Source organism: Bufo gargarizans, chromosome 4, assembly GCF_014858855.1.
Source record: "Bufo gargarizans isolate SCDJY-AF-19 chromosome 4, ASM1485885v1, whole genome shotgun sequence".
Classification (NCBI taxonomy): domain Eukaryota; kingdom Metazoa; phylum Chordata; class Amphibia; order Anura; family Bufonidae; genus Bufo; species Bufo gargarizans.
Window position 1 is genome coordinate 66935248 of NC_058083.1, and position 19541 is coordinate 66954788.

Sequence of the window (19541 nt, forward strand, 5' to 3'; positions counted from 1 at the left end):
AGTAGTTATACCTCCTTACTGCCCCCACACAGTAGTTATATCTCCATAGTGCCCCCCACAAAGTAGTTATACCTCCATAGTGCCCCCTCCACACAGTAGTTATACCTCCATAGTGCCCCCCCACACAGTAGTTATGTCATCTTAGTGCCCTCACACAGTAGTTATACCTCCCTAGTGCCCCCACACTGTAGTTATACCTCCTTAGTGCCCCCTCACAGTAGGTATACCTCTTTAATGCCCCCAACACAGTAGCTATACCTCCTTAGTGCCCCCAACACAGTAGCTATACCTCCTTAGTGCCCCCACACAGTAGTTATGCCTCCTTAGTGCCCCCCACACAGTAGTTACACCTCCTTAGTGCCCCAACACAGTAGCTACACCTCCTTAGTGCCCCACACACAGTAGTTATGTCATCTTAGTGCCCCCCACACTGTAGTTATACCTCCTTAGTGCCCCCTCACAGTAGTTATACCTCTTTAGTGCCCCCCACAGTAGTTATACCTTAGTGCCCCCCCCACATTAGTTATGTCATTTTAATGCCCCGTTATAAAAGGGATGCCTTTGAAGCCTTATTAAAGTTTTAAAAAAAGTAACACTCCCCTAGCCTCGTTCCCTGATGAACAGAGGACCTTATGCCCCAGTATGTGCCCTCTCGGCATAGCTCAGCAGGTGCGATGATGTCAGTATCACGCCTTCCCGCGGAGGAGCATACAGGCCGCTGAACGGCAGAGCAGGGAGCTGACGGCTCTTTACCCCATCATTGTATTCATCTGTACCTGTGCCCTGAGGACACAGATATGGTTCAATTAGGGACATACAGCTGATGCCTAGCAACAGCCCCCGTCACAATGTGGTCACCATCCATGTTATGGACATGCCTATTATTGATGGGCCACAAGAACTTCAACCCCCTGATCTCTGTGTGAGAAGAAGGCTACTGGAAAGCATCAGGTAAAGTTTTTGTAGGACTAGTGTGGGAGAAGGTAGACGGTAGCAGAGGCCATATTGTCTGAAGTAGAAGATCTTGTGTGGTGAATTACGACCACGGCGTTTGAGGCGGCTTTCCCAGTTAGCGCTACAGAAGCCCGAACGACTTCCCAGCACTGAGATTGGGGAAGCTGTTTGTTGCTGGTGGTTGGCCTAGTAGACTTCTACAGGCTCCAGACAAAAATATTAATGCATTTATCCCGATGTATGGTATAATGAAAAAATAAAAATAAAATTGCTGATTTTCAGCCCCCCCCCCCCCCCGCTTCATCTCCACACAAAACTGGAAAAAAAAGTGATCAAAAAGTCATATACACCCCAAAGTCACTGAGAACTACAGATTGCCCCGCAACAAACGAGCCCACACACAGCTCTGTAAAAAAAAGTATAGTGGTTCAGAATATGGCGATGAAAAGAAAAAAAATTCCAAAGTTTTCGTTTTTGAAGTCCTAAAACACAATAAAAACTATATCAATGTGGTATCACTGTAATCATACGGACCTGGAGAATGAAGGTAACGGGTCAGTTTTCCCTTATAGTAAACGCCGTAAAAACAAAACCGGTAAAACTGTGGCGGAATTCCTTTTTTCCCCCCCCCAATTCCATCCCATTTGGAGATTTTTTCCCCCAGAAAGTACAACTAATGGCTCATGCACACGACCATATGTATTTTTCAGTCCGCAAAAAATACGGATGATGCCTGTGTGCATTTAGTATTTTGCGGAACGGAACAGCTGGCCGCTAATAGAACAGTTGGACAATAATAGGACATGTTCTATCCTTTTGCGGAACGGACATACGGAAACGGAATGCACATGGAGTAAATTCCATTTTAATTTTTTTTGCGGACCCATTAAAATGATTGATACCGAATACGGTTCGCAAAAACAAAAAAACTAAAGATAATACGTTTGTGTGCATGAGCCCTTATCCCGCCAAAAAACAAGCCCTGTTTTGTAAACAGAGAGAGAGAGAAAAAAAAGAAATAAATAAATTGGGAGTAAAAAATGGAAAGTCACTGTTTGATGAAGGGGTTAAACTCCATTTAATCTGGTGTAGGCGACGGATTATCGGACATGCAACCGGAATATGATATCATCTGGACTCTTTCAGCCGGATTTCAGATGCCGGATTATCGTACATTCTGGATTACTGGACATGAAACAGGAATATGATATCATCTGCTTCTTCCAGCCGGATTATCAGATGCCGGATTATCAAACATGAATATGATATCCTGTGCTTCTTCCAGCCGGATTATCAAACATTCTGGATTACTGGACATGAAACAGGGATATGATATCATCTGCTTCTTCCAGACGGATTATCAAATGCAAGATTATCGGACACAAAACAGGAATATGATATCCTCTGCTTCTTCCAGCTGGATTATCGAACATTCTGGATTACTGGACATGAAACAAGAATATGATATCATCTGCTTCTTCTAGCCGGATTATCAGATGCCGGTTTATCAAACATGAATATGATCTCCTGTGCTTCTTCCAGCCGGATTATCAAACATTCTGGATTATTGGATTTGAAACGGAATATGATATCTGCTTCTTCCAGCCGGATTATCAGATGCCGGATTATCAAACATGAAGATGATATCTGCTTCTTCCAGCCAGATTCTCAAACATTCTGGATTATTGGACTATATCTGCTTCTTCCAGCCGGAATATCAGATGCCGGACTACAGGGCCCCTTGTGGACAGACATGGCAGCGGCTGGGTCCTACATTCCCGGGGGGCTGGGCTCTCACCCGGGCAGGGTAAACTTTAGGGCAGCCCGTCTCCCGGGCGGCATGGGTGTGTGAGTGTGTGCAGGAAGAGGAGGGCCTGTGCTCGGGGAGGAGGCCGGCTCTGTCACCGAGCACCGCACGTATGGACGCCCGGGAGGCAGCGACTACCCCGGCAGAGGGCAACTAGCGGCCGGCCGCGGGAGCCGTGTGCACACGGAGCGACAGCCGCAAAGCGCAGCGCAAAGAACAGGGAGAGGAAAAGAAAAAAAAAAAAGGCGGCCGGGCGGGGGAGATCCAGCCCCTGGAGGAAGAGGAGGGGGCAGAAGAGGCGCCTCTATCTCAGGGAGAGGACACGGCAGAAGAAGCTGCAAGGAGTTTGCGATTCTTTTTTCGCGCAATATCTGAACACATTCCCAGCTTGCAGGGATCCGCCGCCGGGGGAGCCGGAGCCCGGGAGAGGGGGCAAAGTTTCCTGGAGCAAGGAGCCCACCTTCCCCCTGTGATGATGCACCCCTGACTGGGGGCAGTGCCCCATGCCTGCACCTCTAGAGGGTGGAGGGCCTTAGCTAAAGGGAGGCCACTGTATAAAGGAGCACTCTGCCCCCCTCCATGTAGTGTGCCCCTGTGGTCGGATACCAGTTCTCCAAGAAGAGAGCAAAGTATCAGAGTGCAGATCTTCTGTTCAGCCTCTAGGGGGCAGCCCCCATGTTGCCTTCTCCTACTGGAGGGTGAAGGGGGCTTCTGATAAACCGGGTGGCACCCTCCTTATTACGGATAAAAACCTATAGGATTCAGCCGACCCTCAGGCGAAGATGTCGTCTCCCCCGGAGAAGGGGATGGCCGTCCGGCAGGAGAAGCTGGACACCGTGCTGAGGAATCCGCGCTCGCCCATCAATATAGAAAGTCTGCTGGTAAGTCGGGCGAGATTGGGGTGACGTGCCAAGGTGGTTGTGGCAGGTAGGGCACGGTAGGGCAAGTCTCATCTTAGTCACCTGGACTGTGCCACGACTTATGCCATCTAGTACCATGCTTGGTCCATGATGTGACATCATTGTCTATGGAGCTTCACGGGCTGTGCCAACCTCACCATTGGAGAGATGGGATGCCCAGGGCTGCTTGGACCATGGCACTTAAAGGGAAACTTCTGTAATGATTGAACTCTGTGAGGTACTTGGCATTTCTCGTGGTGACCTCCACGGGGCGCTCTGCCCCCTAAGTCACGGTAGTATTGATGGCCGCCCTTAGTGGGCTGATGCTTGTGAGACTGTTGTAGCTTTGAACTGGAGAAGTTTGGCTCAGAAGTCTTCTCCAGTTTCTGGGCAGCTTCCTTCCTGATAAGAGAAGGCTCTGTATATAGAGCAGAGAATAAGCGGCAGAGCCTCCGCTTATCAGTAACCCATTAGTCACCAGGGTGCTTAGTGTGGTCACTATTATAAGGTGCTACCTGCCAGTTACTTCTCCTAATGTCCTCCCCATGATCTCCATCTTCTCCAGTCTTCATCGTTCTGCTTCTGGAGAACAGCTGGCACCTCAGATTGCAGGCGACCATACGTGACCCCACCGGTCTTAGTATGGTCACTTTGGATCCAGGGTCCTACAGGGACAATTCATTAGGACTCTCAGTGGGGAAACATCCAGCGTCTCATGGTTGACAATGTGATACGTTCTCTTGGGTTTGTGCCTAAAATCCTTATTTTGTGTCAGGGAGGGTATGGAGTAGTCGTGGTCAGTCACAAGAAGAGATGGACCACAAGCCTTGTGGTCCTCGGAGTCTTGTGCCCTCACCACAAATATGTGGTTATAGTGTTTGTATTGATGAGAGGGCACTGCCAGGTTGATCCAGATGGTTCATACTAACTAGGAAGTGGTTTGGTTCCTCCTTAGACAACCTGAAAGGTGATGTTTACTGAGCTTTTTCTTCTTAACATTTTGTCCTGTTCTTCATTTCTATATACTTGAGATACGCCGTATCTCCATCCCACGCATGTATATGTTTGCCACCCCAAAATTTGTCTTCATAGAGATGATCATGACTGATATGTGAGGACCACCATGATGATCAGCTGATCTCTACAGAACTGGTTCTTGTGGGCTCCAGCAAACTGCTCACTTTGCCCGGAGAAGATTTAGCTTGGGCTGTGTTCATGTCACTTTTCTTGTCTTGCGTTTAACGTATACAAAAAACATATAGGTTGCCTCTGACAGATGCCATACGGTGGCATCTGTCGCCATAGAGTGCCATTGCAGGATGGAAAAGTGTGGTGTATACTGTGCCTTTAAATATTTTTTCCAAACAAATATGTTAAATGTAGGGTAAAAACATCATGTGTACCCAGCCTAAGGCCTCATGCACCCAACCGTGTCCGTATTGCGGTCCGCAAAACGCGTATCTGCAAAATAACAGATGTGTGCCGTCTGCATTTTATTTTTTAATTTTTTTCTCTGACCCATTGAATTCAATGATTCTGTCGTCTGAATTTTGCGGGCATGTTCTCTCATTTTGTGGAATGGGCATATGGTGCTTTACTACAGCCGTATGTCCGTTTCGCAAAAAGAGCATGTCTTACGCTTGGCCGCATAATGCGATCCGATTAAAGTCAGTGGGCCCGCAAAAATTTCAAATACGGCATGGATGGTATCCTACTTTGCAGACTGCAGAATACATACGGTCGTGTGCGTGAGGCCTAACTGTACAATTCACGGTATATGTAGTATAGTGATGTATTTCATTCATGAATCCACCAGAGCTGCTGATTGTTAGCGGTGCTATTCTGGCTTCATAGTGGGGGTCCTGAGTGGAGAAACCCCTCTCTATGACGTCATTATGCCCCAGTAAGCCATATAGGCTGGGGGAGCCCTGGTGGGATAGTCCCTGTAATAAGGGGTACAAAGACTCCATGTACTGCTTCCTGGAAGGGTTCTGAACCTGTTTTACGGATATACATGATCACCATAGGATTTCGGTGAGTTCCAGGGTACGAATCAAACCCCTTTTAGTGCGCGTTTCCTGCGTGAAGGTGTTGAGTTTATATTACCGAGAAAGTGGATGAGATTTTACAACTTCTCATCCACGCTGCCGGGTTATGCCATGGATTTAAAATCAAGTCATGTGTGGGTTCCATGGCATGCATATATAGTGGCGGTGGTGCAGGGTATGGCAGCAATACTCTGCACTGCGTCTACCAAGTAGTCAGACCCAGGTAAACAATGAAAAGGATGCAGTCCCCTCAAACAGCTGATTGGGGGGAGTCGGACCTCCACGGATCTGATATTAATGACCTACCCTGAGGATAAACCATGAAGGTCCTGGATTTATTTCTGTGTGAGATTTCTGGCAGCGGTGTGCGGGTGGAGGGATGAATCACTGTATGCTTTTTATTTAGGAGTCTGGAAAGCTGGGTGGGAGCCGGAACGGTGGCCAAATACGTTGTAGGCTGTGAGCTAGTTATCCCCAGTAACGCCCATGCCATGATATAGCAGAGCACAACGGTGCACACTTAAAGGGGTTGTCCAGAGTTCAGATAGCAAGGGCTGCTTCCTTCCATAGTTATCCACAGGTTCCATTTACTTCAGTGGAGCTGAGCTGCCATACCAGATGCACAGGGGGTTTCCAGGAGCTCAGTGATGATGGCTTATCTTCAGGATGGGCCACCAGTATCTGACCAGTGGGGGTCCGACTCCCGGCACCCCCGTCGGTCAGCTGTTTGAAGAAGCTGCGGCCCCCTCCTAGATCAGCGACGTCACTTTTATCGGTCATATGGCCTATTTGCAGCCCACTCCCATTCAGTTGAAGGGCCATCGGCTGCAATACCAAGCATAGCCACTATACAATGCGTGGCGCTGTCCATGGTGAGCTATGAGGAGGCGGAAGTTGGACTCCAACGTTCCAATATTGATTATCTGTCCTGAGGATAGTCCATCGATTCTTGAAGTCTAAAGGACATTAACATTACTTGTTACCATAGATTTTCTCACTCCTAAACCATGTGATACTGAAATGGTCACATCTCTGTCCGGCCTTAGACTGGGGTCCAGCTATGTTTTTCTGGGCATACGTCTCGGACGCTATGTGCAAGCTCCTCACAATTTCAAATATTTGAGAGGAATCCAAACAGTGACAAATTGATGGTGAATGTCTCCTCAGACTGTCCGACACTTGGTTGCGCCTCTTCCCCCATGTAAGGCCATATCTTCTGTCCGTGTTGTTTAATACGAGGGTCTCCGTCCAGAACCCTTTAGTAATGTGTCACAAGTCTTCTGACAGAAAAGCTGCCGCCGCTGCCAAGATTGTGTCTGTGGAGGAGCTGCGAGCCAACTTCTTCTGCCCCCAGACTTCACAGCGCTGGTCTGTTCCCAGGCCCGTCCTTCTCCTCCCTGCAGATGACACTTCGCTCCTTGTCACAGCCGCCTACTCCTAACGTCTCCGACGTCTTTGGGTCCGTTGTGAATTCCCAACGGGTTCCTCTCAGGAGAAGAACTAGGCTTTGTTTGTGGTGACCACTGTTAAAGGGGCCTTAGGCCTCTTGCACACGAACGTTGTGTTCACTTGAATGGGTCCGCAATCACGGATCGGAACCGCACAAAAGCACTCCATAGTATATATTGAACTTGTTTTTTTTTTTTCCGGTGCTGCCGGATCACGGACCCATTCAAGTTCAATGTGTCTCGATCCGACCCGGCCGCCGCACGGATGTTGGCGTGCATTGGGGACCGCAAATTGCACGGAGTGGATGCATAATGTTCGTGTGCAGGAGGCCTTAAAGGGTCAATATTCAATTTATTCTGTGGCAAACAGCAACGATACTTTTCCAAACCGCTTCTAATCCGACGCCGCTGCCCCCGCGGCATCAATGATGTGCTGTATACCGCCAGACAAGGACTCCCTGGTCCTTGAGCAATGACCAATGATTGACCGAGTTGATCACGCCGTACACACGAAGCTTCGTCTGAAATATTCCAATCATACTTTCGGCAAACTAAAGTCTGGCGCCGGCCGGCGTAAATTGTACAGTGACGGCCTATTTTGGTCTGTTTTGCAGACAAGGATAGACATTTCTCACAAAGGGTGGGGTGCACACAGCCGGTATCCACGGTCATGTGACTGCCCCCCTAAAATGGCTGACCAGTGACCACTGACCACCAATCTAATTTTGACGGCCTTGGTCGGATGTACTGCGCCCTTATCTGCCATATTATTAAGCTGGTATTGGACCCCAAGGTGACATTATTGCAGGGACCATTCCTCGCGAGCGTCTTCGGCCTGGGATGCACAGCGATTCCTGCCGTGTAAAGCTTTTACGGAAGCGGCTCGTGAGATGTCGTTAGATTTTCAGCAGAAGTCCATGGTGAAGGACAGTTGCTGTTGACTATTTTTGGGGGCTACTGTTGTGCAGGGCAATAGTATGGGGTATACAAGGCCCAGGGCCCTGCTGCTGGTTGCACCCTGACCACCTCCCATTGATGGGCACATAGTGCTGCCATACGAGCTTGTTATATGCAGTTTTTGCTGCCCTGATCCATTGCCTGTGACTGGTAAAGAAGACAGTAGAAATCAGTGAGGATGAAGCTTGGCTGAAACGCGGCCGTGACGGATGGAGCCGGCGCATTAAATATGAATGCTTGTGGTTTTTCTGGATGCGGCTGAAAAGATTAATCCAGGGGATAGTGTGATGGAAGGATTTCATCCGACATGATGAAGTGAGATGGATTACCTGGGGGAACGTTTAGGCTACCGTTCACACTAGCGTTAATATTTTCCGGTATTGAGATCCGTCATAGGGTCTCAATACCGGGAAAAAAAACGCTTCCGTTTTGTCCTCGTTCATTGTCAATGGGGACACAATGTAACAGAATGGAATGCTCCGTTCTCATACTGGCAGCATGCTGCGGTTTACTTTCCGTCATGGGATGGCGGAGCAAGACGTTTTCTCAGACGCAATAAAAAACGGATCCGTTTCAATGGAGTTCATGACGGATCCGTCATAGCAATGTTAAAGATAATACAACAATCTGCATCCGTTATGAACGGTTCCGGTTGTGTTATCAGTAACAGAAGCGTTTTTTGCTGATCCCTGCTGGATCCAGTAAAAAACGCTGGTGTGAAAGTAGCCGTGGCCGCATTTATAGCAATTCCCTAATGTACATCTGATACCCGGATTACTCATTACAAGTGGGAAATCAAAAACCCTCTGACTGTTCTTCCTGGCACCTGATGCCATTGAGCACGCTCCTATTTTACCATTGGGGATAGTTGGCAGCTGTAGGAAATTTGGTTTTCCAGAGTCCCCCGCGTCTGCCCATATATACTAAATCTTTACTATATTTTCTATAAAATAAATATAGTAAAATTCCTTTTAATCCAGGATCTGGTAGGTCCGTGGCTGCCAGATATCGGATGGTCATAGCAAAGTATAGAAAACGCAGCGAGTGTCGCCTGTACGATGGCACACGGAGGCCATGAGTCATATGAAGTGTGTGAACAGGGCTCTGTATTACTGGATGCCAGATTTAAAGGGGTTGTCCAAGGTAATTGAAAATGTCGGACAGGTCCTGCTAACATAGAAAGTCATCTTACACTTGCCCCCTTCTCTGCTGTGCTGGTCCAGGCCTTCTGATGCTGCTTGTTTATACAAATCACAGCGGGAGCGTGCCGACGTGACCACTGCAGCCAATCGCTGTCCTCAGCAGCTGGTCGTGTTCTGTACACCTGCATGCCACAATATTGGTGACGTTCATAGCTATGGAAGGTGTACGGCACATGACCACTGCAGCCAATCGCTGACCTCAGATTGGCTGCAGTAGTCCTGTGCTGTATACCGGCACATCCCCGCTGTGCTTTGTGAGCAAGCAGCGCAGCGCTGGAGGAAGAGTGAGTATAAGATGCTTTTCTATTTGAGGCTATTTCTGATATTTTCAATTCTTTGACCACCCCTTTAAGTGTCACAACGTGGCCTTACTGTCAGGAGTCTTCATAAATATGACTTTGGTGTCAGTATAGTTGCGGCATGTCCATAACCGGGGTAGCGTTGATGGTGTTTAATCTCCCAATATGAGGATGATGCGCAGGAATATCTGCAATCATGAGGGGGATTTTCCCTGTGGTAGAATGGAGGACTGCTGAGCGGATCTGTCGCCTGTAGGTTTGGCACAGGCTGTGAATGATCATATGGCTTCTGCAGAGGGTATTGCCTAATCCTTGATTCGTTTAGAGCGGGATGTGGTGTCTTTCCTGTTTTTAACCCTTTTGATGTCGCCGTCGGTGCTCGGCAATCTGCTCTGTGATCTCACAGCGAAGGCATTCGGGGTGGTGGGGGGAAGATAAACATAGTGTAACGTGTGTGCGAGGATCGTGGGATTGACTGAGGAGCGATTGTCTCTCCTGAGCGGCAGGAAAAGGCCACACCTCGGCCAGAAATGTCCCCGGGAGCCCGAGATCTCGCACTGGATCACATTGCCATTCCTGAAAGTCTCTAGGAATTAGGCCTCGTGATAAAGACACGGATATACTGTTACTGGGGAGCTGCAGAGGAGAAAATCGGTGCGAAAAATTAAAATTTTAGTCACCATTAGACCCCCGTTGGTGCCGCTTATCTGTAAGGTGACATAGCCACGAATGTAGGGGTATAGCCAAACTCTGTGACCCATTTCCCCTCCTTTCCCCCTCAGACGTCTGGGGTCTGCCTTTGAGCCTCCATCATTTTAGGTTGTCCGTGCGCTGGGGTCCGCATATTACTCCTAATCATGACCTACATTCGTAACGATAATTCACTGTGAGGCGCGTGCCGGGTGCGTATAAAATTATTATAATCGATAGTCATAAAACCATTGTGCCGTTTATCAGAAATGCCACTTGTAGCGGATCTGAGCGACCCCTCCGCCTGTGTGTTTAATCTTGACTGGATTATGGCAATTTAATTGTTAATGGTGTTAGGCGCGATTAGCCGACTTCTCCTTTAAATTAACAGTTTCCTAATCGCATTAGTTGGGGCCCGTATGGTGTTTCCATGGCAGCCGCCCGCTGTTATCAGCGCCGTTGGTGCGGGCACGTAAAATGAGTGTGAATGACGTCCAGTTAGGGGCGGCCTGTTTTGTTCCGCGTTAGCTGCTGGCATGCGGACAGGCCTCACGGAGCTTTCTACTTGGCGTGCAGCAACAAACAAACACACAACAGAGCGGGTTTCTACATCGTGGACATGGAAGCCATGACCTCACTTGTCACGGAGCGCGCACGGTGACAGGCCCTTACTCATTTCCATAAGGTTTATAATATATAATTTTTTAGCATTGTACAATGTGTTTTTTTTTTTTTTTTGTAAATTCTTTATTTAGAGTTTTCAATTTTTCAATTATCAAAACCATGACAAGTCATGAAGCAAATAATGTGTTTAACTCCTTAATGGCAGTCTGTCACCAGGAAATTCGCTTGAAACTGAGGTAGATTTATTAAAACTGGTGTAAACTAAAACTGGCTTAGTTGCCCATAGCAACCAATCAGATTCCACCTTTCATTTTCCAGAGCTCCTTTGGAAAATGAAAGGTGGAAGCTGATTGGTTGCTATGGGCAACTAAGCCAGTTTTACTTTACACCAGTTTTGCTAAATCTCTTGTAGGAATACCTCAGCTAAATAAAATGTGAGCTTTCACTTGGTGACCCTTTACTTTTTCCCCAGAATAAGGCATTTTTTTAAAATCCATATGCAAATTAGCGGTTAAGTGCACTGAGGGAGGGACCAAGTCACTCAGTGCACCCTTGCACCGTCTGCTTCGTCTCCTTGATTGACGGGGTCAGATTCCTGCGCAGTCATCTCTCCTGGCCCTCATAAAATGCTTTGGATTTTCTGCACCCAAATTCACACTGGTGGCAAATCTGCAGCGTATCGGTCCCGCATGGACCCACAAACGTCATAGACTTTAACAAGAGTGGCGGAATATGTAGCGGTAATCGATGAGGAGACTCTCACAGTGGGGCTTTTTCACAGTTTTAGTGGACTTTACTCTTCTCTATGACTAGTTTGTAATAATCCCGCCCCTCTCCCGATTCGGCCTGAAAATGCATGTGACTTATATAAGCCCCGCCTAGATGTGGGTGTTTCTGGGCTTAAAGAGGACCTTTCATGGGTTTGTAGTAAGTGAGATAGGTAAATATCTGTACCTGCCGGGTACCCCCTGCTGATGCTGCCATCCTGCCTAGTTTTTTAAAATAGCGCTCCTGCGCCCTGTTATAGCCCCACGCAAATTTTGCGCTCAGTATGCGAATACTGAGCATCGGAGCAATGAGGAGGAGACGCAGTTTTTATCTGTGGGCGTCTCCTTCGGGAGGTTTTTTTTCTCCTCATTGCTCCGATGTTCAGTATTAGCATACTGAGCGTGAAACTTGTGGGGGCCCATAACAAAGCGCTATTTTTTTTAAAAAAACAGGCAGGGTGGCAGCATAGTGTGTGTACAGGTACAGATATTTATCTCACTACAAACACATAAAAAGGTCCTCACAGTGCAGATGGACAATGACCCAAAGCATACTGCAAAAGCAACCAAAGAGTTTTTTAAGGGAAAGAAGTGGAATGTTATGCAATGGCCAAGTCAATCACCTGACCAGAATCCGATTGAGCATGCATTTCACTTGCTGAAGACAAAACTGAAGGGAAAATGCCCCAAGAACAAGCAGGAACTGAGGACAGTTGCAGTAGAGACCTGGCAGAGCATCACCAGGGATGAAACCCAGCGTCTGGTGATGTCTATGCGTTCCAGACTTCAGGCTGTAATTGACTGCAAAGGATTTTCAACCAAGTGAAAGTTTGATTTCTGATGATTATTATTATGTCCCATTACTTTTGGTTCCATAACAAGTGGGAGGCACATATGCAAACTGTTGTAATTCCTACACCGTTCACCTGATTTGGATGTAAATACCCTCAAATTAAAGCGGACAGTCTGCAGTTAAATCGCATCTTGTTCGCTTCATTTCAAATCCATTGTGGTGGTGTATAGAGCCGAAAAAGTTAGAATTGTGTTGATGTCCCAATATTTATGGACCTGACTGTTTAGCGTCCTGTGGACCCATACTGTACCTAGAGGGTGAATGGGAGCAGCACTGCAGTAACCAGCTCCAGCCACTACAGGAATGGAGGGCGCTGTGGTACTGGCGCTACTGCGGGACAGTCCCATATTGATGGCCTGTCCTGAGAATAGGCCATCAGCGTTAAACTACTGGAAAACCCCTTTTAACACTGATGACTTATCCTTAAAAGAGTTGTCCTAGACCAGTGATGGCGAACCTATGGCACGGGTGGCAGAGGTGGCACTCAGAGCCCTCTCTGTGGGCACCCGCACTGTGAAAAAAGTCTGTGGTGTACCAATATGCCTTAGACTTTTCCTGCCATTCATCAGCGCAGGGCGCACTATGAACGGCACAGGCAGGGCACTGAATGTAGGCAGGCTTTAATAGCTAAATGATAAAGTACATGGAATATATACTATATTGTACTATAGTATTCAGGTTAAATTGCCATGTTGGCACTTTACGATTAAATAAGTGGGTTTTGGGTTGCAGTTTGGGCACTTGGCCTCTAAAAAGTTCGACATCGCTGTCCTAGATTGACAATATATCGCCTATCCACCGCTGTCCAACCCCTACCTATTGGATGGTTAGCACCAATCCTGAGGACAGGTGATAAGTGGTCATTCTGGGACAACCACTTTAACATAGCCTAGCAGTGTTTGGCTGTCCCATAGATCAACATACATAAAGGCATCACAGACCTTGTGCCAGCGCGCGCCAGCGTCATATTTCACCTAGGCCCTGCAGCACCACTTTTAAAGGGGTTTTGATACTGATGACCTATCCTCCTATTAACGGGGGTCCATACTCTGCACCCTGTCAATCAGCTGTTTGATGGGGCTGCAAGGCTGCAGTGAGCGCTGCAGCCTCCTCACAGCTTACAAAGCACAGCGCCGTTCATTGGATAGTGGCTGTGCTTGGTATTGCAGCTCAGCCCCATTCATTTGAATGGCACTGAGCTGCGTCTAGATGCCTTCCTCAAACTGATTGATGGGGAGTCGGACCCTCGCCAATCTGATATTGATGACCATATCCAATATCAAAATCTCAGACAACCCTTTTAAAAGGGTGTTCTTTTTTTTTTTAAATTGGACTGTATCCTTTTTTTTATTTATTTATTTTCTTAATTTCATGGACCTGGTATTGAAATTAAGTATTGAAACAAAAAACTTTCAAAATGTTGTCAAAGGGTTAAAATCCACATGCAGCAGAATATTTGTACGGGAGGGCTGTGTCACACCTTCTTCATACATTTTCGTGGTGACGCCCGTCATGCAGGGGTTTGATTGTCCTTTTAAATCAGATTTAAGAAAAAAATAATAATGCAATCGACGATCTGGGAGTCCTGTGGACGGGTCTGTGTGGATTGCCACGTTCCCGTCTACTGATCTCGGTCACTTTTTGGAGGATGCCATGAGCCCGGGATCATAGATCAGTCGTCTTTCCGATGGGTGGGTCCGCCGGGCCTGGCAGGGCAAAGTCTGCACCGCCCGGGCTCCACTCCCAGCAGCTCTCACACAAGATCACCAGGAAAACTTTGACCGCTGGCCAGAAAGTAAGGGTTATAATTAGCTGCACCGGCCTGAAGAAGAATTTGTTGAAGCCCTTGCATTTTTTACAGTCTAACGCTCCGGTGTCATGTCGGTGCTAGCAGAGCTCTGTTGGCACTTCAAGCCCCTTGTTTGCTCCTCTCACTGAATTTTTCTATGTTTTTTCAATATTGCCCATTTTTGTTTTAATTACCCAACTTCTGCTGAAAACCTGAGAACTTGAATCTTAGGTCTGAGAGCTGTTTGGGGTGGCCTTCAAGAGAGAATCAGCAGTGGTGTGTACCCTCCATGTTGCAGCATCACCCCACCCTACCAAACAACCCTTCATATCTCAGCTTCCTGCACCCCCCTTGAATGTGATATGATGAAGTGAGATACTGACGTTCAGTGTATTGTTTCATGACCCCATTTGTTTTGCAGTCAGGTTAAATAAGTACTATTAATGGGGTCCTGATCTCTGGGACCCCAGCGTTGCTGAGGACGAGCCAGCACTGGCTGTCACTAGGGAGTTTAATGGGGGGTGTCAGTGATAGTCTGTGAATCGGGCACCTTTTTTGAGGACACACTAACCCCCCCCCCTTATCACAGAACCCTTAGGCCTCATACACGCCCGTTTTGGTCCGCTTTCACGTCAATGGGGCTGCAAAAGATGCATACAGCACTCCGTGTGCTGTCCGCATCCGTTGCTCCGTTCCGTGGCCCCGCAGAAAAAAAATATAACCTATCCTATTCTTGTCCACACTTTGCAGACAAGAATAGGCAGTTATATAAAAGGCTGTCTGTGCCGCTCCGGAACGCACACGGACGCCATTCGTGTTTTGGGGATCCGCAATTTGCGGACCGCAAAACACACAACGGTCGTGTGCATGTAGCCTTACAGAGACCCTTCTGTCAAAGGTTTTTTTTTTTTTATATTTGACTAATTTTTTTCATTTCAGTAGTACTGTACCGTAGAAAGTACAAAACGTTATCCTTCTGTAGCAATTAGCACATCCTTTATAGATCGGTAATCCATTATTTAGTTATCTGTTACATAACAGCTCCATTGATCTCTTGACAGGACTATTATTTTTATTTTTTATATTAGGATTGCATGTGGACCCATTCATTTTCACGAGGCCGCTAAAAATGTGGACAATACACGGATGTCAGCATCCTTTCAGCCTAGCCGCAAATTATAGAAAATGTCCTATTCTTGGGAGGTACCAGGACCAGAGGCAGAATACAGGGAAAAGTTAAAGAACCAGGACAGGAGGCAGAATACATGGAGTTGCTTCTATACATTATATCCAGAAAACCATCCATCCCTCTTTATAAAAAATACATAGATTATTCACATATAGTGTGTTAATATGTGGTAGAAAATGTCAATGGAAGTGTCCCTTTAGGGTGCATTCAAACGATTTTTTGTATTTTGCAGTCTGCCAAATGCAAATCTGCAAAAAATACGGATGATGCCTGTGTGACGTGCATGTTGCATCTTTATTTATTTCCCTTTTTTTTTTTTTTTTTTGTGGACCTATTGTAACAATTCCTTTTCTTGTCTACAGAACGGAGAAGAATAGGACATGTTCTATATTTCTTGTGGGACTGTAAAACGGACACGCGGTGTGCTGTCAGCATTTTTTGGGCCCCTCAGAAATTGGGCAGCCTCAGATTCGGACCAAATATACGGTTGTCAATGGGACCTTAATAATAGAGAAAAAAAAAAAACACAATCTAGATTGGGGATGCCCAACCTGTGGTCCTCCAGCTGTTGCAAAACTGCAACTCCCAGCATGGCAGGACAGCCTACAGCTATTAGGGCATGCTGGGAGTTGTAGTTTTTCAACAGCTGGAGGGCCACAGGTTGAGCATGCCTGAGCTAGAACATTAGATGTCATTAAGAAATGATTGCACGCCCTGGCCTCCCCGGGATTTGTAAAGGGGTTGTCCGTGTTGGAAAAAGCCGTTATTAGCGTAGTTCTGTTGTCTTGGGGTGATAACCCACGTGGTGACATTTGCCGATCCTATAGGGACCACCTCGTGTAGACTTCTGAATGTTGCTCTCAGTAGTAGTACAGGAGTGCAGGGTGAAGACTTGTGTAAATCCTCCGTATCCAGAGACGCTGTCATGTCTCGGCTATGAGGACCATTCCTGAGATTTCTTCTTGGTGACATCAGAAAAGGGGGAGGAGTCTATTTAAAAAGTCGACACCCTTTGTATAGAATTTAAGGCGGATGCTACAAAATGGATAAATGTGACTATTTTGACTTGCTGGTACCTACCTGTGTACACACGCTGACTGTCTGTAGCTGCGCGAGATGTGTATGAATGGGTGTCTCTGAACCAGGAATGTGTGGCTGACACCCGTGTGACGTACGCGAGGGCTGCTGCGCCCCTGCGTATAGACGGGTCTTTATTTTCTGCCATAGTATGGCAGTGTTGTGTCATATGAGTGACTAGTCTTCCAGTTAGCAGTTGTACTTTATCTCCAGTCGTATGTTCCTTCTGCGTCCGTGCTGAAAGGCGCTATTGTTTTGTGCTATCGTGAACGGATGTTTGAGGACTTACAGGGCGAGATAAAATTACTGTACGCTTAAGAGCAAGTCAAACCTCTCTATTTGCCACCCAAAAAGATCAGTGCCCGCCCCAGATTTAGGGCTGTTTCAGACAAGCGGTCATCAGGTAAACGCGGACCACACACGCGTATGTGGTCTGATTTTCTTCCTTCATCTGTTCACGTAAATGGGTGAATCTTGTTGGAAAATTGGACGTAAATGGTGCATTCTGCGATTTTCTACGCATGGACCGATGGTGCAGAAAATGAGTCTTATGAATTGGCCCATTGGCTATAATGGATCAGTGTTCATTTATAGCATAGACTCTAAGATGGGAGTATACCTTTTAGGTTATGTTCACATATGTAAAATTCTGCTAATCTTCTGTAGTGGAACTGCATACGGAAAATCGCCACGCTGCATAAAAATTGGCCCTTGTAAAAGTTTTTGCAGTGCGTCTGATGGCTGGTTTTTAGGCTAGGTCTACATGCAGATGAGACGCCACCCACCGACAGCCGATGACTGCCCTACTCTGCAGATAATAGGTTGGTTTTTGCCCACAAAATCGTGCACCCACTGCGGGGCGTACTCTGCAGATAATAGGTTGGGTTTTGCCCACAAAATCGTGCACCCACTGCGGGGCGGCGGGGTTTTGGCCGCATGCGGCAGATGGAGTGTGTAAACCAGGCCTTAAAGGAATTTTCCAGGATTGTGGGTGTTATCATCTAGCCCTAAAACTTGATGTACCTAATGAAACAATCTCTGCTCCGCTGTGGTCTGGTACCGTGCCTCGGTTTGCTGTTCTTCCGTTGCCTGCCACGTTTATTTCCAGCTGGGGTATGGATGGGGTCCTGTTTGCCACCTCAGGGATATGTCACACGTCACTGCTGAGGCCTGTCATTGGCTGCAGCGGGGCACGTGACCCCAGTCACACGTTGGCCAGAAGTAGGCCAGGGACCAGAAAAATCACTGAATTGCGTCCAAGGCCCCGGAAGGAAACTGCTTCACCGCATTAACTTCAAGTGACGTCCAGGTTTGAATTTCTCCGATCCCAGGAGGTTTGCTGGACTTTTTGTTTCTTTTTCTGCATCCTTTGCTCTTCAACCGGTGCCTAAAGAGTTCTAGACCTGGCGACGATTAGTCTAGGCCTGCTGTATTCTCATTTATGACTCTGAGGGATGTTCTAACCTATCAAACCTAAGAGAGAATTTATTAGTACGTGTTTCCATGGCCGCTCGTTGCCGGTGTTTATAGGCCCTTAGGACCTCGGCTTGGGACTGTAGATGCCCTAGATGTAAGAGAGGATAAGCTCATTGCAGCTGGGACACCCGGAGTGTTTCTTCTCCTTGTGAAGAGCCTGATTAACATTCTGCCGAGCCCCCGCACACTTCAAATGATGCTTTTATTTTTATTTGACTGGAAAATGAGAACTTTGTTTCCCCTGACCTGCTTCTGTCACTCGTAAAAGTGCTCGGCTTTTGAGAGAGGAGCAGCTGTCAGTGGGGAACACGCTAGATGGTGACAGGCATGGCTTCCCACAAAGGAGCCGTACAAGCAGCTAATTTTTCCTCTAGTGGTTTATTTTCTCTCCCTCGTCTTTCACAGTTTAGCTGCATGGTTCCATGTCATTGTCACTAAGGGGGTGTAGAAGGTCCATCACAAGGAGCTTTTGGTGGGGAACACACTAGATGGTGACAGGCATGGCTTCCCGCAAAGGAGCCGTATGAGGAGTTAATATGGTCTTCCTAATCTTTTGACTGGTTTAGCTCCATCGTTCCGTGTCATTAAGGTGGTGTAGAAGTTCTAACACAAGGAGCTTTGGTCAGCATCTTCCAGGCTAGAAGAAGAAATTCAGCACCTTGTCTACCAGGTTGTTTTGATGTGTTCAGGCCCGGTTCAGGTTACTTTCACACAAGCGTTTTTTACTGGATCCGGCAGGGTTCAGCAAAAACGCTTCCGTTACTGATAATACAACCTTCTGCATCCGTTATGAACGGATCCGGTTGTATTATCTTTAACATAGCCAAGACGGATCAGTCTTGAACACCATTGCAAGTCAATGGTGGACGGATCCGTTTTCTATTGTCAGATTGTGTCAGAGAAAACAGGTCCATCCCCATTGCCTTGTATTGGGGGTCATTCCGTTCTGTTCAGTTACGTTTTATCTCCATTGACCATAAATGGGGACAAAACGGAGGCGTTTATTTTTATTTTTTTCCAGTATTGAGACCCTATGACGGATCACAATACCGGAAAATATTAGTGTTTAAAGTAGCCTTATAACTGAATCTTTACCTTTACGCCTACCTCCTGACATGGAACTGAAGTCCTTACTTTCTTTTTAAAGAGTTGTTTAAGTTAATTAAAAACTTTCCAATGGCCACTAAGGGTCATAAAAAAACTTGCCAATGGCCGTGAAATGTTACTCCCTCAACAACTCTCTCTCTTTAATCTCCCGCCTACACATGCATGCTCGGCTGAGCAGACGTGTTGTAAATGGGAGAGAGGAGCAATCTGCTGCCAGCAGCTCTAAAGGGTTGTCCATCCTTTTGACTTCAGTGGGAGCTGCGCTATAGTAGTGATCTCCCTCCATCTCTGGCGACACTGAGCAGCTGATCTGTGAGGGTCCAACACCTGCACCCCTCCCATGTACTGAGGATAG

At 47.1% G+C, this 19541-nt stretch overlaps 1 protein-coding gene across 1 annotated transcript in view; it reads left to right on the forward strand.

Moving 5' to 3' along the window:
• The first annotated feature begins 1937 nt into the window (after positions 1 to 1937).
• LOC122935219 (rho-associated protein kinase 2-like) overlaps positions 1938 to 19541 on the forward strand; it is a 101083-nt gene continuing 83479 nt past the window's right edge. Inside the window, exon 1 of the mRNA XM_044290984.1 lies at positions 1938 to 3642. Coding sequence (XP_044146919.1) covers positions 3544 to 3642 — 99 coding nt within the window. The 5' untranslated portion in view covers positions 1938 to 3543. The remainder of the gene's footprint in view (positions 3643 to 19541) is intronic.